The 20385-nt window shown below is 39.6% G+C and overlaps 1 protein-coding gene across 1 annotated transcript in view; it reads left to right on the top strand.

Moving 5' to 3' along the window:
* Positions 1-20385, top strand: part of LOC126233282 (baculoviral IAP repeat-containing protein 6) — a 321293-nt gene that overhangs the window by 92558 nt on the left and 208350 nt on the right. Inside the window, exons 15-17 of the mRNA XM_049942854.1 lie at positions 7656-7900; positions 14481-14786; positions 16265-16519. Coding sequence (XP_049798811.1) covers positions 7656-7900; positions 14481-14786; positions 16265-16519 — 806 coding nt within the window. The remainder of the gene's footprint in view (positions 1-7655; positions 7901-14480; positions 14787-16264; positions 16520-20385) is intronic.

Genomic DNA, 20385 nt, shown 5'->3' with positions numbered 1-20385 from the left:
CTACAAATCCTTCAATTTGGGAGTGATTCTGACCATTTCTTCTGGGTGTTGCAATTTTGACTAACAGCAGTGTATATATCAGGGCCGGCCAGAAATTCTGCACGCGTGCGGTACTCCTGCACATGTGCAACTTCCAGGTCACAGCGTGCACGCCGCAGCCGTCAGCGTTCATGTAGTGCATGTTTCTATGCACTGATGTCGCTTTATCCACTTACTGAGATACTCTGTACCGGTGCATTCTAGTGCTCTTTCCATAGCTTGCAAGCCAACCATGGGAAGGTATTTCGCGTATTAAACATTTAAAATACTGTCACAGTCTACTCATTGAGACGTCTACTTTTATGTTAACAGTTTAACCCAGTAAGACAAGTAATACAGTTAACAACCGTGGGTTTTTATTAAGGCAGCTTGACTGACGGCACGTAAATACGCGTAATGTTTTTGATCTAGTATTTAAGAAAGAGAGCACTTAGCGACTTCCAACGAACCTTAGTCATGATTTCAAATAACATTAAACCAATACAAGGTTTCCTATAACTAATTCTCGGTGCCCTCAGTTACACCCACATAATATCTGTCTCACTGACCTCTGAACAGAATGACAACCACAGACCTCTCGATAATGACCTGTACCATTATTGCTATATCTTTCATCAGTTCCATCTGAAATCTGCATAATAACTGACAATTAGATGAATGTTATGTTTTATCGACTTCAGCTGAGCGTAGACATTCACATTTTTTAAAAAAGAGAAAAAGAAAAAAGGAAAAAGAAACCTTAAATGTAAGTATACAACAATCGGTTTAATGACCAGTTTTCCTGATAATAATGTAACATGGAGCAGAATGAGGCAATAATGCACAATTAGTAAACAATACTTTTTAATTGTGAAAGGAATTATGAAAGGAATAAATCCAAACACGTTTATCACTGGTCATGAGAAATGATATAGTTAATATCGGGCACAAAAGCACGGCTCCCGCAAGCAGTTGCGGGAGATTTTCATCACTGATGCTTGATCGAAACGACTGAGAACATAGATCTTCTGTTCTTTGCTTTTTCACACTACCTGCCATTTCTCAGTACTACTCTGTTAAAGTTACGGTCACCAGGAGTAAACGAGACTGGGTATGTTGTTCTCTTGCTTGTACCACTTAAACAGGGATGTGGAGCCGCCGCCTTTCATTTAGGACACATGTCTAATAACAGATGTCGCTGTAGCTCGCTGTCGCACACGTGCGCACATGTGCAGCACTTTCGCACGTCTGCACACTGTGCAGCGTTTGGCCGGTCCTCGTATATATTATGTCAAACAAATGACATGGGTATTCAGTCCTTAGGCTTATAAGTTAACAAGATCTTAAAAACAGGTAATAAAATGTTTGCATTGATGTTTCGACGCTGTCTGCTCAGGGCACATGTGCCATAGCATCAGCTTCCATTGTTCAGAAACCACCAATGCTTTAGACAGCTATCGGCATTTAAAGTTGTCACTGGCATACTCAGTGGTTAAATGTAGTGTTTTTTTATGAGTCCTACTTCAGCTTACCCTACAGTGAAGGTCGTAAATGTGTTGGATGCTACCAGGGTTAATGCTGTTGAATAGACCACGTTGTTGAGCAGCATAGTGGACAAAAGCAAAGTGTGAAGGTTTGGGGCACTATTGATTATAACATGCAAACTTGCCTTTCATGTATTCAGGGCAGTCTGGGCAACAACCACTACATGAGACAGGCTTTAGAGTTAGAGTCACTGCCCCTCCTTTAAGCTCCACGTGCCATATTTCAAGAGGATAAAACATGGTTACATTCTGTGAGGAATGTACGAGTCTTCCTCAAAAAGTGACTGATACCACTGTGTTCTTGGCCTGCACATTCACCTGACATATCGCCCATTGAACATGTCTGGCATGTAGTCTGGCAACAACTTGTTCATACTGGCACTCCTGCAACCACTATCAATGCTTTGTGGACATGCCTACAAACGATGTGACAGTGTGTATGATAGCAGCACATCCAGAGAGCCTCTTTGATTCCCTGTCACGACATCCAGAGTCTTTGATTGCAGCATGTGATGGCTTCATCCCATACTCAATTTTCATGGTCCGAGTGCATATACCTTTCTGAAATTCTAACCATTTGTGTATTAAAATGACCATTCTCTGGTATAAATGTCATTGTAATAGCATGCCTTTTTTCTGTGTTGCAATTTTCACAAGTGTGTGTGTGTGTGTGTGTGTGTGTGTGTGTGTGTGTGTGTGTTTGTTTTGAGAGAGAGAGAGAGAGAGAGAGAAAAATTTTTTCTACCAGACCTGTGGAATTCTTAGATAAATGAAATTTGGCACTCATGGGTCATACTATGACAATTTGCTGAATGTTGAAGATGCTCCCAACTCAGCCAGCTTCAATTTGTTTTGTTTGAAATTTGAACAGAAAGTTCCTCGGAGACTCGCATCAACTTCTGCCAAATTACATTTCCATTTTTAACTTGATGTAGGTACAAGAGCCATTTTCACAAGAATCACGTTCTTCAGAGCTCAAAATGAGTGAAAAAAGTTTTGCATGTTATTGTTCCCATCCTAATACTTAGATCATGCAATTTGCCATCCTGACACAGTGTTTTGTGCAGAGTACAGACATAACGTAATTGAAGTTCAGAAAATAATGTTCACGGGACAATCTGTCTTCAAACTTCTGTGAAAAATTTGCCCCATGTTTTAACATGAAAAAAAGGTACTGAAACCATCATTTCTCACTGCAATGTCTGTCTGCCATTTTTAAAGAGAGACATTGCCATGGGCATTGATTTCTGATCCTCATTAGTGCTACATTCATATTCTGTGCAATGTTGTGAATGGACTGCAAGTTGCTGAATTGTAATTGTATGAGGTCATAAGACAGTCCTAACCATCCTGTAAGTACATTGTATGTTTCTCTGAATACAGACTGTTAAATTACAGTAATAACAACAATATAAGGCAAAGATAAATCACTACCTACCGTAAAGATGACATCTTAAGTTGCAGACAGGAACAGCGAAAATACACTTACATATTAGCTTTTGGCCACAGTCTTCGTCAAAAAAGGAAACACACGCGCACACACACACATATATTCATTCACACAAGAAAGCACACCTCATACACTCAAAACTGCCATCTCCGGCACCTTGGACTGGAATGCAGCTATCACGTGGAATGGAAGCAGCAATCTGGAGAGCAGCAGGAAGTGGAAGGGATAGTAGTGCATAAGTGGGGTGAGAGAGGAACTCTGTGTGGGGGAGTTTGCAGGGATTAGAATGCTGACAATTGCAGTGTCAGGAGGTTGTGGGAAAGGGAGGTGCGGAGATGGAGTGAAAAAGAAGAGGAGCATGAAAGATGGGTGGGTGCATTAGCAGAGGGTGGCACACAAACAAGGTGGGAGACACACATAGTGAGGAAGTGATAGGATAGGGGGAGATGGGTGGAAACTGTTGGGTGAAAGGTGTGGAGACAGTAGGTTACTGTAGATGGAGGCCAGACTAATTTCGTGAACGGAGAATGTGTTGTAACACTAACACCCATCTGCACAGTTCAGAAAAGTGGGTGGTAAATGGGAGGATCTAGATGGTGCAGGTTGTCCCCCACCAGTTTTCCTGAACTGCGCAGGTGGGAGTTAACCTTAAAACACGTTCTCCACTTGCAAAATTATCCTGGCCTCAACCTATGGTAACCTACTCTCCCTACAATCTCCATCCAACAGTTTCCATCCCCCTCTGTCCTGTCATTTCCTCCCTATTCTTGTCTCCAACTCTCTTTGTGTGCTGCCCTCTGCCAACACGTGCCCATCTTTCCCCTTCTCGCTCCTCTCCTTGTTTGATTCCCATTCCCCTCCCCACCCCTACCCCCACCCCTACCTGTCGCCACCTCATTTTCCCACAGCCTCGCAAGGCTGTGCCTATTGGCAGTCTAATCCCTGCACATGCTGCCAAAATGTGTTCTTCTCTCCCTCCACCCACACTTTGTTATCCTTTCCCCTTCCCACTCCCCTCCAGATTGCTCCTTCTGTTCTACGTAAGTCACATCATGTATGTGTGAGGTGTGCTTGCTTCTGTGACTGAATTTGTGTGTGTGTTTTTTTTTGTATTTCTGATGAAGGGTGCGGCTGAAAGCAAATGTGTGTCTTTTCATCGCTCCTGTCTGCAGCTTAAACCTGTCATCTTTATGGTAAGTAGCAATCTATCTTTTTCTTGTATAGTTGATATTCCAACCTGGAGTTCTGTTGCAGTAATAATAATAACAATAAATCATATAAATGATGTGTGTGTTAATTACCGGACAGTGTCTGTGTTTAAGCAGATCCATGAAACATCAGTGTTACATTGTGAATCACCGGAAATAGAGTTACAGTGATTTATCTTGTCAGTTGTAAATATATTTTTATTACACCTTACCAGTTTTATCTCCAGAAGCCTACAAAATTACACTTATTAAAAGTCTTTAGACCTTGGCTATACATTTATGTGAAGTATACTACAAAAATTTATGTAATGTTATTTTAACAATTGACAATATCTTCTTCACAGAAGCATAATGCCATGATATGTCCAAAAAGTACATAATGTATGTAATTCAGTTACTGTAAGTTGTCAATCTGTGTTGACAGCTGACAACTGCATTTTATTCTGAAAAATATATACTATAGTTTCTGAAAATCACAGCCATGAATAAAAGAAGATTTATGTATTATGAATCTTTCAAATTGGCTAGTTTCTATATTAAGTAACCAGAGTGTACATTTAATAACAATAGATATAATTTTGTCCCAAAGGGCACACTACTTTATTTACACAAACCACAACATTTTGCAGTAATATTGCGTAAAAATACAACATAAGAATACATTTGCAAATACCATACAAAAATATTCAAATATACACACTTCACACTTGGTGTTATTAAACACACATAAAGTAATATTGAATTGAATCAATAAAATTGAAAGCAAATATAATTAAAAAAAACCTATAACACTCTAAAATGGACACACATTAAGTACACAGGTGCAAAATCTCCATCACAGTAAGACACAATGGCTTCCCAAAATTGAGGATTTTTCATGTTTCCTGTTCCGAAGAAAGTGGCACTTGTGAAAATAGCTCCCGTACCTGCACAAAGTGATAGTTGGAGTTGATACTAGGCAGAAGTTCATACAGGTCCCTTATATATGAGGTTCATTCAAATGAAACCTGGTTAGTGCATCTACCTTTGCCTTACACATAATGTGGCACCATGTAACTGCAGGTATGGTGGCACCATCTATTGGTAGAGAGACTGACGTGTGTGAACCGTTTGAGGTTTCATAACTCCAGTGTGGTTTCATGCCTTAAAGAAGGTGGTCACACAAGTTATCATCCATTACCAAACATGCAGGCGAGTAAGCTGGAACAACGAGGAGTGATTCAGTTTTTGGCAGTGGAGGGAGTTGGAGGCTGTGAAAGGCATCAGTGAATGAAGGCTATGAAAGGTATCCACAGATGAAGGCTGTGAATGGTGAGTACAGTTTGAGTCATTCAAGTGTTGTGGAATGGCAGAAACGATTTGTTTAGGGGCGCCAGTCACTGGAAGATGATGCTTGTCCTGGGCAGGCTCATCATGTCATCACACTGGAAATTGTTGCGGAAGTGAATGTGTTAGTCTTGGACATCTGCAGAATCACCGTGGATGAGTTCCATTGGTTACTGGGTATTAGCGTGGGCACCGTCCACACCATAATGCACCAACACTTGAATTTTCGAAAAATCTGTGGTTAGTGGGTTTCCCACTAACTGACTGCCGAACAGTGCAATACTCCAATGGTGCTGACTTTGAGTTATGTGCAGTATTATCATGAGGAGGAATACAGCTTTCTGTCACGTATTGTCACGGGTGACGAAGCATGGTGTCACCATTTTGAACTGGAAAGCAAGTGTCAGAGCAAGCATTGGAAACACACGATTTCACCACCTCCAAAGAAATCAAAGGCCATGCACACCAGTTCTGCTAAGGTCATGATATCAGTCCTTTTTTGGCCGGAAGGGCCCACTGCTTGTCCAGTTCCTGGAATGGGGAACCACCATCAATGCCCAGCCTTATCAAGCAACTTTACAGAACCTAAGGTGAGCCATCAAGTCAAAATGCCAAGGCATGTTGTCCAATGGCATTATCCTTCTGCATGACAATGCCCACCCATACTCGGCCAGTGCGGTGAAGACGACATTTGGAGCAGTTTTGGTGGGAAACGCTGGAACATCCTCCGTACAGTCCTGACCTTTCACTGTATCACTTTCATGTATCACCTCTAAAACAAGCTATTCGCGGACATTGATTCGCAATGGATGACAAAGCGTGTGACTGGGTCCAGGCCTGGATCCGACAGCTGTCTACTAGCTTCTTCAAGGATGGGATCGACAGGCTAGTATCGCAATGAGATAAATGTCCCAACAGTTTTGCCAACTATTTTTGAGTGTGTGTACTGTGTATAACTACAGTTTTGAGTTAATAAAATTGTTACTGTTACTTCACACTTGTGACCGGGCTTCATTTGAATCCCCCTTATAAATTTTGTACTAATTTGAACAAAATTGAAGATGTTGGAGGTGAAATCCATAGGTCACACATGAGTTGTTATCTGGAAAGAGTACTGTGGGGGGGTGGGGGGGTGAGCTGCTTTGAAACTGCGGTGCGGGAAGGAACTCTATAACAGCTGTGTAGAAATTTAAATGAAATGTTATACACATACAAATAAATTCCATGAGGGTGGGGGGATTATCAAGATGGAACATGTAAAAATAATCAAGAAGACCAGTATCAGTATGGAATCCACAGTTTTCAGGATCAGTGTGCTGATTAGTAACTGCCAAATTACCCATCGGATTATATAGCTGGCTCACAGCCAATCACAAGTTTCAAGTCCGTTATTACGTTTCTGATTGTGAAACGGGCTGAGCAGCTATAACTTCTTAGTGTTTCTTCTTCTCTGGTAATAAATGGCATGACATGTTATATACCATTGGAAAGCTGAGAAGTCAATCTATGAAGTGGTGTACAAAACAATGAATCCCCCCCCCCCCCTGCCCCCTCTGCCTTCCACTCCCAGTCCCATCAAGAAAACGCTCTCCAGAAATTGTGTAGTGCACAAAGCAAGAAAGAAGAAAAGTGATACATGGTATGAGTGTGAGAAATGTCTAATAGAAAGGATAGATTTACAAAGAATTCCTATGAAAAAATTATATAATTTTGCAAAAAGTGTGCAAGACAAAATATGCAGATTTTTGTAAATTTAAATAGTAAATATGGGGTCAACTACGGGGAAAAATATTAATAAGTCAGTGGGCTAACATTTCACCACAGAGGATAGGGTGCAAATGGGAGTAAGAAATATGTAAATGTAATTACTCTATTTTACACTAAGAAGTACATTTACGCACTTTTCCTCCCTAATATAAGGTTATGATAATTCAGCAATGCCAGTGAATTGGCAACTGTGGATATGTTATGTAATTGAACTCATGAAAACAAGTTACTGTTTCTTAAATGAAATGTAGTATTTAATGAATGTTTGTTTTATGTATTTTTATTATTGCTTCAGTGATATTGAAAAACATTGTTTTTTTTTTTTTTTTTTTTTATTTGAAGGGCTCTAAAAGCCGAGGGAGTGAAGAAAAAGGGTCAGCTTCAAAAAAGAGTAGGTTGGATGGAAGTTCAAAAAGCAAAACTTCAGATTCCTCGGTGGATTACTATGTGCAAGTGCCCCGGAACACTGTTGACAGACTTGTTACTGCAGTTTCTAAGAAAATGGAGTATTATTTGGGATGTGACTGGCTGCATGAAGTTTCCATTACAATTAGGAAAACCAAGCAAACCAACATTCCTAATGAACGGTAAGTTGAAACTTCAAGCTTTGCAGTGCAGTTAATGCACCTTTTCAGTAACTTCTGTTGTTCATAAAACTGAATGTTTCAAATGGGGGGAAAAAAGTCAGCCATAGGTTTGATATGCCGATTCATGTTATCATTTTCTCCCTTTGTATAGTGCTTGCGAAGTCATGTCTAATATTGTAAGATCCTCAACTATGATAGCAGCACATGTTAAGCACTTATTTAGACTCTTTCCACAACTGTAATAATATTAGTTGTTGACACTGATAATTATGAATTAACCTTTTAGGTCACAACTATTTTGGTTAAAGTAGGTCTGATTCCTATTCCATCCTTAACCCATACACAGTAGTAATATCTGAAATGAAATCATTTGTTTGTGGGTTTATAGGGAATTATCTGTATATTTATCTACCCTTTGCTGATTTTGAAGAGCCTTTTCCACTGACTCCAGAATGGGGCTGGTTGCATCCAATTCCATTCAACCATAATCTGTAGTAGGACTTTCATGGTTTTGTCTGTCCATTATTTCCTTAGTCTACCAAGTAGTTGTATTTCTTTTTGTCTTCCAACAAGCACTGTATTCAGTTGTACAAGCCACATCTCCTACCCATCAGAGACTTATTACATTTGTTTTCTGGACAGTTTCTGGTTGCCATATCAATTTTAGCAGTTTTTGGTTCCTCTTTTGACTTGAGTCATCAGCATCGTATATTCAAGTATAGATGCATACAAATAATTTAAAATATTGGTGAAGAACAACTTGACATAATAAAAGTGAGCAGTCAAGAAATATCAGTTAATGTACAAAAGTAAGAAAAAGTTCTTGTAGTGCCACTATTGTTTAAACAACATTTAAAAGGAAGAGATTGTGAAGAAAATAGAGAAAAAAGTGAAAGGGTGACAAAAGGTTATTCTTGTAGATAACATGCAGGGACTCTTAGCTTGAAAAACAGAAAATTTATATGTAAAAAGTATAATATACATAAGACTCACTATTATTAAGGTATAAATGACGAATCAGTGAACTTAATACCATACTCTGAAAGTGTTCTTGAGAATACAACACTGGCATCTACAGAGGAATATAGAGGTGAACATCAGTGAAACATTTTGGTTTAAGGCAGATATTGGAACAAAGGACACCTTGTTTTCTATTCAGGTCTTAGTACAAAAAAGTCTTGACAAGAAATTGTATGCATTATATATTACGAGAAGGCACCAGCCACTTTTAAGCACTGGATCCTTAATAATCAGTTTAAACTCGTAGGGCACTACAGTAAACAAATCAGCATAACTGAAGAACTGTACTGAAACTAAAAACCCCATTGGAGGTTGATGGTCGTATTTCAGATGACATCGAAATAAAAAATGGTGGCAGATAAAAGGTTGAATAACATCTGTTACGCAGATAACATAGAATTCTGTCAGTTTTTTCTAAATAGAGTTAGTGTCTCTAGTGAATATTTGGACTTCAGAAAATCAAAAAATAAAATTGTGGCCATTAGCAAAAAGAGAAACAAAAACATTATTATCAGTTGTGATGGGAATGTGCTTCAGAGAGCCAGAAAATGAAATAGTTAAGATTCTGACATAAAAATGGGGTCATGATTAAGAGAGAAAAACAAAAAATCTGCATTGACGTATAAACAGCAAACTATAGGGAAACATACTTCCTGCTAGTCACCAGTCCTTTATAACAAAATGTTAGCAGAAGAAGAAGAAAAGTAAAAGTAATGAAAGTCGTTGGATCAAGAAAAACAGTTGTCTGAGGAGCAGTTAAAATTGGAGGAGAATAGCAAAAAGTTAGGAAGTAAGATCAAACATCATTTGCAAAGACAAATTTCTACATTACGAAATATAATTATATTCAGATATACATATAAATAAGGAAGCTGCATGTAAAAAAATAGTTATCTGTGGAAATCATACATGGGACTTGGAAAAATCAGAATAGAATTTAAATGCGGTGTTAAATTAGGATATACAAAATAAGTGAACCATTGAAGAGCTGTTAGTAAAAATATTAATGGAAGGATTTATAAAAAAAAAAAAACCTTTAGAAGTAGTGAAACATGTGCTAAGGAGGTATCAGGACTTTTTAATTTGGTATGGAATGGGCCAGTAGAGAGAGAAGCAATTGCATAAGACAATAAAGGTTAGAATATGGAGGAGATAAAAATGAGTAATAAAATTTTATTAGTCTGTTTTATTTCTCTTCCTTCCACATGGCTCTCCACCCCACCCGCCTTACCCTCACCTGTCCGCCTTACCCCACCCGCCTTACCCTCACCCCTAGAATGAATGTTCTGTTGTAGTAGATGTGCCACCTTGAGAGACATGTGTTTGGTCTTCTGTCATTTCTCTTAAGGAACAGAATGGGAGTTATTGTAAGGATTAACAGATGACATGTTGTAAATATCAAAAATACAGCAAACACAAAAATGTATTTGTTTTTATAAACAGAAAATAATGCTAATGATGTAATGTTATAGAATGTTATGCTGTCACTCATCCTGTGTGCGTGGAACAATAATCTGTCAGGAAAAAAAGAAAAAGAAAAAAAAAAGATGGATTCCATATATAAATATTGTTGCTGTGATAGGAGTGCTTGTTATTTGTTGCACATCATACTTCACATTTTCAGTACCTGTAACAAGTACATTTATACTATAAAAGCATTAAGAGAGGTATAAAAACAAAGGAAATGTAATTATGTATTTATGTGAGCCCTGCAGTTTTTTGCTAACTAATGTTAGTGTTCAGTATTTGCCTGCTCTTCATAAACACCCAAAGTTGATTTAAGATTTGTTCACAAGGTTAATATTTCCTGACTGCTGCGCAGTTTCATTCATTGATAAATGTAATATACTGTGACATTGACCATATCGCTGTGTACAACAGAATGGTACAACACTACTCAAATCAAACTGTGTTGTTCTGTGACACAAGAACAACAGTATGGCTGCAGTGAATAAAAATTTATTCTTTTTCGATGTTCAAGCGAACAACAGGAAAGTTTGACACAAACATAGAAACAATCTAGGTACTGATACAAGCAGTTGCTGACAATAAATATGAACACAATATGAGAGAAAGTGCCTGCTGCATCGTACTTGTAAAGAAGAGAGGATGCAGCAGATTCTGTGCTGTGTGCATGAGTCACGTGGCCCACAGCAGGCAGGTTATAGCACTTCTCCCCCTTGGGGAGAGGACATACTGTGTTGATGCGGGCATGGGGACGACGGTTGAAACATCCACTGCCTCTGTAGTGGCCACTGCTGGTGATGATGGCTGCAGCGGTAGGAGATTCAGAGCCGGAAGTGGTGAGTAGGGATGGAACCTATAAATAGGCTTCAGATAAATCAGTTGTGGAGAAAACTGGTTCCGGTAGAGTTAACTTAACAACTTGTCTGGGTGGGGCAAAGGGTAGATGTCAATGATAGATTGATCATTAACTAAAACTTCAGAGTCATTGCGGAGATGAAGTTGACCAGTCGTTTTTTTAAACAATTGGTTTAATAGGCTGTATAACCCCCAATGATGTCAGCCTGTCCAAGTCTTTCATTTGATGACATAGGAGACAATCTGAGCAACCCTCTTAGATTGTTTGCAGATGAAGCAGTCATTTACTGTCTTGTAAAGTCATCAGATGAGCAAAACCAACTGTAAAATGATTTAAGCAAGACCTCTGTATGGTGCAAAAAGTGCCAATTGGTTCTAATTAATGAAAAATGTGAAGTCACCCATATGAATACCAAAAGCAGTTCGCTAAATTTTGGTTTCGCAGTAAATCACACGTATCTAAAAGCTGCAAATTCAGCTAAATACTTAGCAACTAAAATTACAAATAACTGAATCTGGAATGATCACATAGATAGTGTTGTGGGTAAGTCAAACCAAAGACTGTTATTAATCGGCAGCACACACAGAAAGTGCAAGAGACTGCTTACACCACGCATGTCCGCCCTCTGGTGGAACATTGCTGCGTGATGTAGGATCCACATCAGATGGGACCGAGAGAGGTCATTGAAAAAGTTCAAAAAAGAGCATTGAAAAAGTTCAAAGAAGGGCAGCTCCTTTTGTATTATCACGAAATAGGGGAGAGTGTCATGGACATGATACGTGAATTGGGGTGGTAATCATTAAAGCAAAGCTGTTTTTCATTTCAGCCACATCTTTCTCCTCTGATTGCGGAAATAGTCTGTTGGTGTTCACCTACGTAGGGAGAAATGATAATTATGATCAAATAAGACAAATCAGAGCTCATACAAAAAGATCTTATTGCTTGTTTTTCCTGCACATTTTTCGAGAGTGGAATGGTAGAGAAATAGATTGAAGGCGCTTCGATGAACCCTCTGCCTGGCACTTTTTTTTAAATTGTGAATTGCAGAGGAATCGTGTAGCTGTAGATGTAGATCACGCAAAGCCACTGGAATAAGGCAAGCACAGAAAAAGCACACCTGTGCCATAGGTTTCATGGTAACATGGGCCGCAAAGTGCCACTGCACAACCTAACTCATTCGAGAAGAGAGAGGAGAACTCGAACACAGGGAATCTAAAAGGGACATGGTCAGAAACGAGGTGCACAGTATCCGAGATTGAGAAACCAAAAGTGTTGAAAGTGTCTAGACCAAACAAATATGCTTTGTCAGAATCTCCAGTATAACAATAATAAAAAAAATAAAGGAACAAACCACAGATTTATACATAGTGGGAACCGTAAATTGTCTCAAAACTGTAATATGCCAAATGTAGAGTAACTGGAGACAATGCCAGAAATCCCAAATCCACATAAGTTTGCGAGTTCAGTAAACTCACAATTGCAACTGTGTTCACTTACTGTCTGAGCTCTTTTTCCATCACTCACGCTCTGATAAACAGTTTGTCATGATTTGTAAGCACTGAAGACACACAATTGACATCCCTGTCCATGTTCACAGGAGAGGGTTGGGAATGGCATACAGACACTATATGTCCTTCTTTTTTCCTACTGTTCTTGCAAGTTTCCCAGTGTTTAGGGCACACGACCTTCTCTTGTTACACAAAACAGTATAGGTAAGAAGGAAGTGCAGAGTGCTGCCGTTGTTGTTGTTGTTGTTGTTATTGTTATTGTTGTTATGGTTGTTTGGTATGTTTTTGCCCAGTGTGTCTCAGAAAGCCCTGTTTCTATAGTTGCCATGTCGTCTCTGATCCCCACTCCCGAGAACTGACTGATGCCTGGTGACCAGGAACCGGAGCCACCAAGCCACCATGGTGATCTCACACCAAGTCTGGGTCTGGTCACCAGCAGCAATAGATATTTAATGCTTCAACCAGAGATGGATCTCACACTGTGGTGAGTGTTGATACACCTCTTTGTCAGGAGCCAACCAAATGTTGGTGCACAGGCCATAGAATCCGCATAGGAATCATTATGAGTGTTGGTTTGGCCACACAAGTCCTGTAGGTTTGGTGGGGCTGTTATAGTGATGAGAGAATGCTACATGTGTTGCAGTGACATGCCAGCATTTACAGTGATAATTTGACAACAACCTACACATTTCGTCAAATAAGTGACTCAGATTCCTGGAGTGGGGGTAACTGGGACAACAACTGGTAGATCTGTGGAGAAATACAAGAAAGGTACAAAGCCTCACACATGTTTGCATCAATCACAGCAAAAGTGAGGAAGTTTTATGGAAGACACTTCTCATAAGCCTCCCAAGTTTTCAGCAGCGTTGTCATAAGGGGAATGGGTGGTGAGTATGCCAATGGCGTGGAAGCTTGAGTAGTAATGTGGCCGATAAGTTCATTATAGCAACTGTAAGAGCCTATTGTTGCTCAAGGAGCACTGCCTCCATGGGCAAAAGAACCAAAGGAACAACCAAATAGACTGAGTATGCGGAAGGGAAAACCAACCTCGTCACCAATTGTATAGTACTGTAAGATGTAAACAACAGCATATCCACAATGAACGAAAGTTTATTTTTCTTCCACAAACAAGTGAGCAACAGATGAGAATAAAGACATGAACTGGAAACGATCCAAGTACTGATACAAGTAATTGCTGACAGTAAGCACGAAAATAATATGAGAGTGAGTACCTGCTGCCCTGCACTTGCAAAGAGGAGCCAAAGTACATCCAAATGAAGAAAACAGGCCATCAAAACTTCTTTTGCTAACTGTAAATTTCAAAGGCCTGAGGCTTAGTTTATTATTACTCATTTAGCGTGACAACCTTTTAAATTTGTGCATCTAATCATTTAAAAAAAGATGTGAATTTGAACAAAAATAGGCATGAATTTTGCAAAAAATGGAAGTGAATTTTGCCAAAAATAGATGCCACATTTTCCAGTTCTCCCTATTATAATCCATTCACTACATGTTGTCTGATGACATGTGACTGCTCTTCGTTCAGTTTCTCAGCAGTAGAAGTGACAGCGAGAATTCAGTAGAATTAATACACTGTGCTCCATTTGGTAATCCTCATTTACTTTCCACCTGATTGCCAATCACAAAATTATAATAACTGCTCCATATGTACAAATAACTGAATTAGTCATGTTGATTTTCTTTTTCCTTGCTGTCTAACATTTTGCAGGAGTCAGCGTTGTGCAATGCTGGAATCAAATCAATTTGTGGAGCGACTTCTGCATGTTGTGTTCCTCGAGGGCCCAGATCGGACGACTACTGCTCAAGGCTTAGCTCTAGATGTACTGGCATGGGTAGCATCTGTGCGACTGTCAAGGTTGCGGAGCGCCCGTGGAAGAATTGAAAGCCACACCCAGCAACTGGAGTTTGTGTATATGGTTGAAAAGTACCTTAGCCGATTGGTACAGAGCTGCCTCTTACTTTCTGGGCGCAGCGTTGCACGCAAATGTGTGAAGTTGATTATCATTTGCAGCGAGTAAGTATTTGTTCCAGCTTGGTGTTAAGTGTCTGCAATACAACATTTTGTTTGTGGCTTTTGAACAGTGTGAATGATTGATTAATAGTTGTTTAATTTCAGATAGATAGTTTTCTGTCTCGCAGATATCATTCATAGTTGGTTGAGAATGAGAATTAATCATTCCCTCACAGAAGGGGGCACATATCTTATATTCTCAGTTGTTTTGTCTCACACTTTTTACACACGATAACAATTTTTAGTACTGTAGAAGGTGTTATTTGTTAAAATTTGGAAATGTCATAACTTGTTGGCTTTAGGGTTGATTATCTGACGGCAGATGCAGAAGTTTGATATTGATTCCATCCCAAACACATTTCTGGTTCTTCATATGAAATGCGGGGCACAGTGAGAGACTTGTTGGGACACATGTAGAACTGTACCAGAGAGATTAGCCATAGGAGTGAGGAAGAAAATAAGGTTCGAATTACAAAGACATTTTGTAAGAATGTAGAACACTAGACTAACAAAAAGAATTTTCAGCCTTTTAAAACAGAGCGAAAATGGTTTAAGGATTATGAGCTGTTCTTACCAAGGTAAGAGTTGAAGAGGAAGCTGTATTCCAAAGAGACAAATTTAAATAATAGAGGATTATGTATGATTGGGGAGGAGCCAGTTAAGAAAAGAGTTTCTTCACAGAAGTGCAGAACAGAGGAGTCAGCAAAAGGATGAAGAAATACTGGCAAGACTTGTTTAGTATTGTAACTTAAAATAATGTAGATACTGTCAGACATGGTCTACAGATGGCATAAACATAATGCGAATGAATAATCTAACAGGTGAAAGAGATTTGTGATCTGGTCTCTTTCTGAGTTGAAGTATTCAATTTTTTTCATTATTAGAGAAACAGAACTTGTTTCTGTATGTGTAGAAAATGTGTATACTAATGCTAAATATACAGTACAAGAAGTTATTTTCTGTGTACTGTCTTATTTTCTTTGTAGCACTGTTAGTGCTTTTGTTGTCTTCTGTGCATTGCTCATGTACTGTTTTAAAACATGTCCTTGCTTTATAGCAAACAGATGAAACTTTTGCATGTGCTGTAGGCTACAACACAAGACTGCTTATGCACTTTTATACCGTTACAATTAGAAATAGCTCCATTAGTAATTGGCAAGAGAAAAACAAAAATGACAAATGAAAGTTATTACACGTGTTGGAATAAGGAAAAATCACTAGTATAATAAAATAATGGAAAACAGGTCATACTTACATGTTGACATTTTTCCTTTGACCTTTGTCTCAAAATTCCTGGTATCTCATACTTGTATCAACTTCATGTTATTTTTTGCTGTGTGTATATTTCATATCTCTCTCTCTCTCTCTCTCTCTCTCTCTCTCTCTCTCTCTCTCTCTCTCTCTCTCAGCAGGGTAATGCGTGATGCATTGTTTATGTTATTTTATTTATTTGTCTATAAAATATTGACTTCTTTTTCCAGAGGTATGAAAAATGCTTCTGATGGTGGAAATGCGAGGTTTGACACATCAGTATTACAAGCACTTATAGACTGGTTACCTGTCATAAGCTGCTGTCAGACTGCGGGAGCACTCCGCTGGTTCCTGTTGTTACTGACAAGAGTGTTACCCTTTGATAACACTGGAGCCGCTGCCCAACAATGCGTCACTCTGCTCCAGCAAGTGGCACAGGAGATGAACACCCGCACAAATCCTTTCCATCTCTTGCTTCGGACCAGGTTTGTTTATTTTGGAAAGTCACTGTAACACTCCCAGTCTAAAAAGTAAAATTACTATGAATATTAACCATTGCCAATAAAGGAAAATTTTAAGACAAGCAGTTTTAAACCCATTGTATTGTTATAAGAGTATTCAACAAAATAATAATTGCGAGAATTCCTCTGCACTGGCATTCTCAGATTAAAAGCTTTGATTTTCTTGTGGGATCACATGTGGGTCAAATCAGTAGCAATACACAGAGGCAGAAAAAAAAATCACTTTATGACACTTTCTGTGTTATTTTTGCCAGATTCTGTGTTTGGTGTCTTTTATTATTATTTTCTGGTTGCTTATTTTTGAAGCACCTGGGGCCTGTGAACACAAGGCATGCAAAGATCTGAGGCCATAAGAGTTGTTAGCCTAATTTGAAGGCGCAATCCTGTGTGTTTTAGTTTTATCCTTCACCCTTGCCCGAAGTAGTTTGCTCACCATGTTTTCAGCAGCATGTTGGTTTCATCACCAAACATTCCTTTTCCCACGGTAATGAAGAAATATTTTAATTTGGAAGAGAGATATCGGTTTTATTCAGCAACAGTGCCTTCCTCAATATTTTCATGCAGCAACTTGTACCACAAACAATGTGGCATCAATTAAATTACACATTTTCATATTACACACATAAATCAGTATGGCACTTGCTTGGTTTGTTTCTGTCGGTGAATCACAGTAGAGAAAGCCGTGCAAACGTTTCTGGCAGTACAACAGATTACTGTGAATGTTTGCTCCAGTATTATTTTTACTTTGCTATGGGTGTTATGTTGGTCGTGAGTTGGCAAAACCAATGGATATGATTCCATAAGAAGCAATCAGTTGTATTATTTGTGCAGCACGATTTTTCTGTCTGACATCACATGTCATATATCGTGATTAGTTGATACAAGTAAACCAAGCAGAGAACATGATATGTGTTTGCAAAAAATGCTGTATTTGGCATTTTTCTTACTGATACTTGTGTACTAATAAAGTATGCAGTTTAATTAACACAGCACATAGAAGATGTCTACAATATGCTATATTCAAAAGTGTTGGGAAATTTGATGTTGGAAGTAAAGTGTTTTCTTTTGTTGCCGCATCATAGTGTGGTACATGGGAATTGAAGTGTCATTATAAGATTATACAGGTACCTTAGCCTTGAGGAGAAAAGAATTCAAAATTTAATTTCAGATTTCAGTAACTATTAGTTATGGGCTTGAGTAAATGCCTAGTCTGAGATACATAACATTTTTGTGCTGGAAAATTTTGCAACATTTCATAAAAATCCTCGTCGCTAAAAACTGCCAATTTTGTGTACTTTTTGCATTATTGTTTCCGCAAAATCTTCCTGTCCATAGCAATATAGCATTCTGTACTTCTTGTTTTCAATAATCTGGTTTCGTCATTTATGGCTGCTAATGTAATGCTATCTTCACGACTGATGATGGCATGGCATTCTGTTGATGAAAGTAGACTTCAAATGAATTGGTCCTGAAGATCTCAGTGGAGGCAGTCATTGAAATATTGAGATTTTACTTAGCTTTGGTGCAGTTAAAAACTTGGCATTTTTAGAGCTCTATTGAGAGTATTGAAGTTGACAGTGTCCTGTCAACAGACCTCTACAAGTTGTGTGCCCTTGTTTAATGTATTGGGTGTTCTGCTGGATAGGAGCATCATTTGTGTACAATATTTTGACATCATGACTCATTATCTTCATTGGGTGCGACTTGAGACTAATTTTCGAGTGGAACGGGTCCATTATTTATACCTAAAGTCACCTCCCTCCTCTGTCGGTTCCAAGTGTTTATGTACAGCCTGCTCCTACTAGAAGTATTCGTACACATTCCTTCTGTGGTCCTGCACACCACTCCGCACGTTGAAGTTCCATTTTCAGTCCAGGACTTTTCTAGGTGTTTCCTCTGCAGTCCACTCCCACTAGAAGCTTTCTTAGGCATGCCCTCTTCAGTCAACTGTGGCAGGCTGAACACTGGCATTCTGTCTTCAGTCCTGCACACTGTCAATGTGCTGATGTTCTGTTTTCGGTCCAGTGTGGTTCTAACGTTTCCCTCTATGTTCTGCTCCCTCTAGAATTGTTCTTACACATTCCCTCTTCGGTTTGGTGCACCCGGCCAAGTGCTAAAGTTTTGTCTTCTCTCCAGTACACCTGTCCATGTGTGACCGAAGCTTATTTTCTGTGTGAGTGCCAATATTATGAACAGACAGAAGGTGTACCCAGGGGCAGCCTTCTGTCTCCAATGGTTGCCAATATATTCATGGAGATATTTGAGGAGGTAGCATTAGAGCTGGCTATATACAAACCCACTTGCTTCTTCTGGTATGTGGATGATACCTTTGTGATCTGGTCTCACTCAGGATATACTCAGTGAGTTTCTTGAATACCTTAACTCATGCCATTCAAATACTAAGTTCACTATGGAACTGGAAAATAATGACCGACTGCCATTTCTGGATGTACTTGTCAAAAGAAGACCAGATGTATGGCCAGATGTATTCCAAACCTACAGCCAGCAGCTGTCATCACACAGCACAGAAGAATGGAGTTCTTAAGACATTGGTCCACAATGTACACATCTTGTCAGACCAAAGTACTTTGGCAGCAGGAATATAGCATCTAAGATCAGTGTTCAGCAGAAATGGATGCACGGCCAAACAGATTCAGAAGGCCCTTCAACCAGCCACTCCACCATACAGTCTAGAAGAAGAGCAGGGCGAAGCAAAGAGGTGGCATACCTGCCCTGTGTGGAATCTGTTTGTGCCAAACTCAGCAGCATTCTCAGGAAGCATAACATAGTGAGTGTTCTGTCCACCTACCCAAATAAGAGGACTACTGGGAAATGTGAAAATGACCTGTAGACTACAAAAAACAAGGAATTTATGAAATAATATAGGAATAGATAGATTACTACTTACTGTTCAGATGTCATGTTAAGTTGAAGACAAGTACAAGTAAAAGACACTTAAAGTAAAAGACACTTACACATAAGCTTTGGCCACATTCTTCTTCAGAAAGAGAAACACACCATTCATTCACATACGCAAACACATCTCATGCACACATGACAACCAACTCCATTATCACGGACCAGAATGCAACTATCACACGGAACGCTAGCAGCAGTCCGGAGGGGGCAGGGAAGAGGAAAGGTTAGCATTGTATGGGCGGATAGAGAAAGGAACGCTGTCTGGTGGAAAGTGCAGGGGCTAGAATGCCAACAGGCTCAGCGTCAGGAGGTTGTGGGGCAGGGAGGTAGAAAAAATGGAATGAAAAAGGATAGGAGTGGGGAAAGATGGACAGGTGCATTGGCTGAGGGCAGCAATCAAAGAGGGTGGGAGATAAGAATGAGGAGGAGGTGATGGGTCAAGGGAGTGGAAACTGTTGGTTGGAGGAGGCAGGGACAGTGTATTACCTTAGGTTGAGGCTGAGATGATTACAGGAGGGAGAACGGTTTGTAAGGATTACTCCTATCTCTGTAGCAGTTTGTAAAAATTAGTGGTGGAGGGGAGGATCACTTGGTGTTCCTCACCCAAAGCGCCACCTTCCTGGACATGGACTTCCTCAACTCTGACGACACCGTCCTCGCCTCTGCTCACATGAAAGCCACCAACCACCAACAGTACCTGCATTTCAACAGCTGTCATCCCTTCTACACCAAAAAATCCCTCCCATTCAGTCTAACTGCCTGTGGACATTGTATCTGCACTGATGAGAATTCCCTTGCCCTGTGTGCTGAGGGTCTCACCAAGGTCTTCACAGACAGGCACCATTCACCAGACCTAGTCTGCATGCCATTTCCCCTCACACCCCAAATCCTCCCACCACCCTGAAGAACCA

Source organism: Schistocerca nitens, chromosome 1 (assembly GCF_023898315.1).
Source record: "Schistocerca nitens isolate TAMUIC-IGC-003100 chromosome 1, iqSchNite1.1, whole genome shotgun sequence".
NCBI classification, from domain to species: domain Eukaryota; kingdom Metazoa; phylum Arthropoda; class Insecta; order Orthoptera; family Acrididae; genus Schistocerca; species Schistocerca nitens.
The sequence above is the reverse complement of the archived record's forward strand: the minus strand, read 5'-3'. Positions and strand labels throughout refer to the sequence as shown.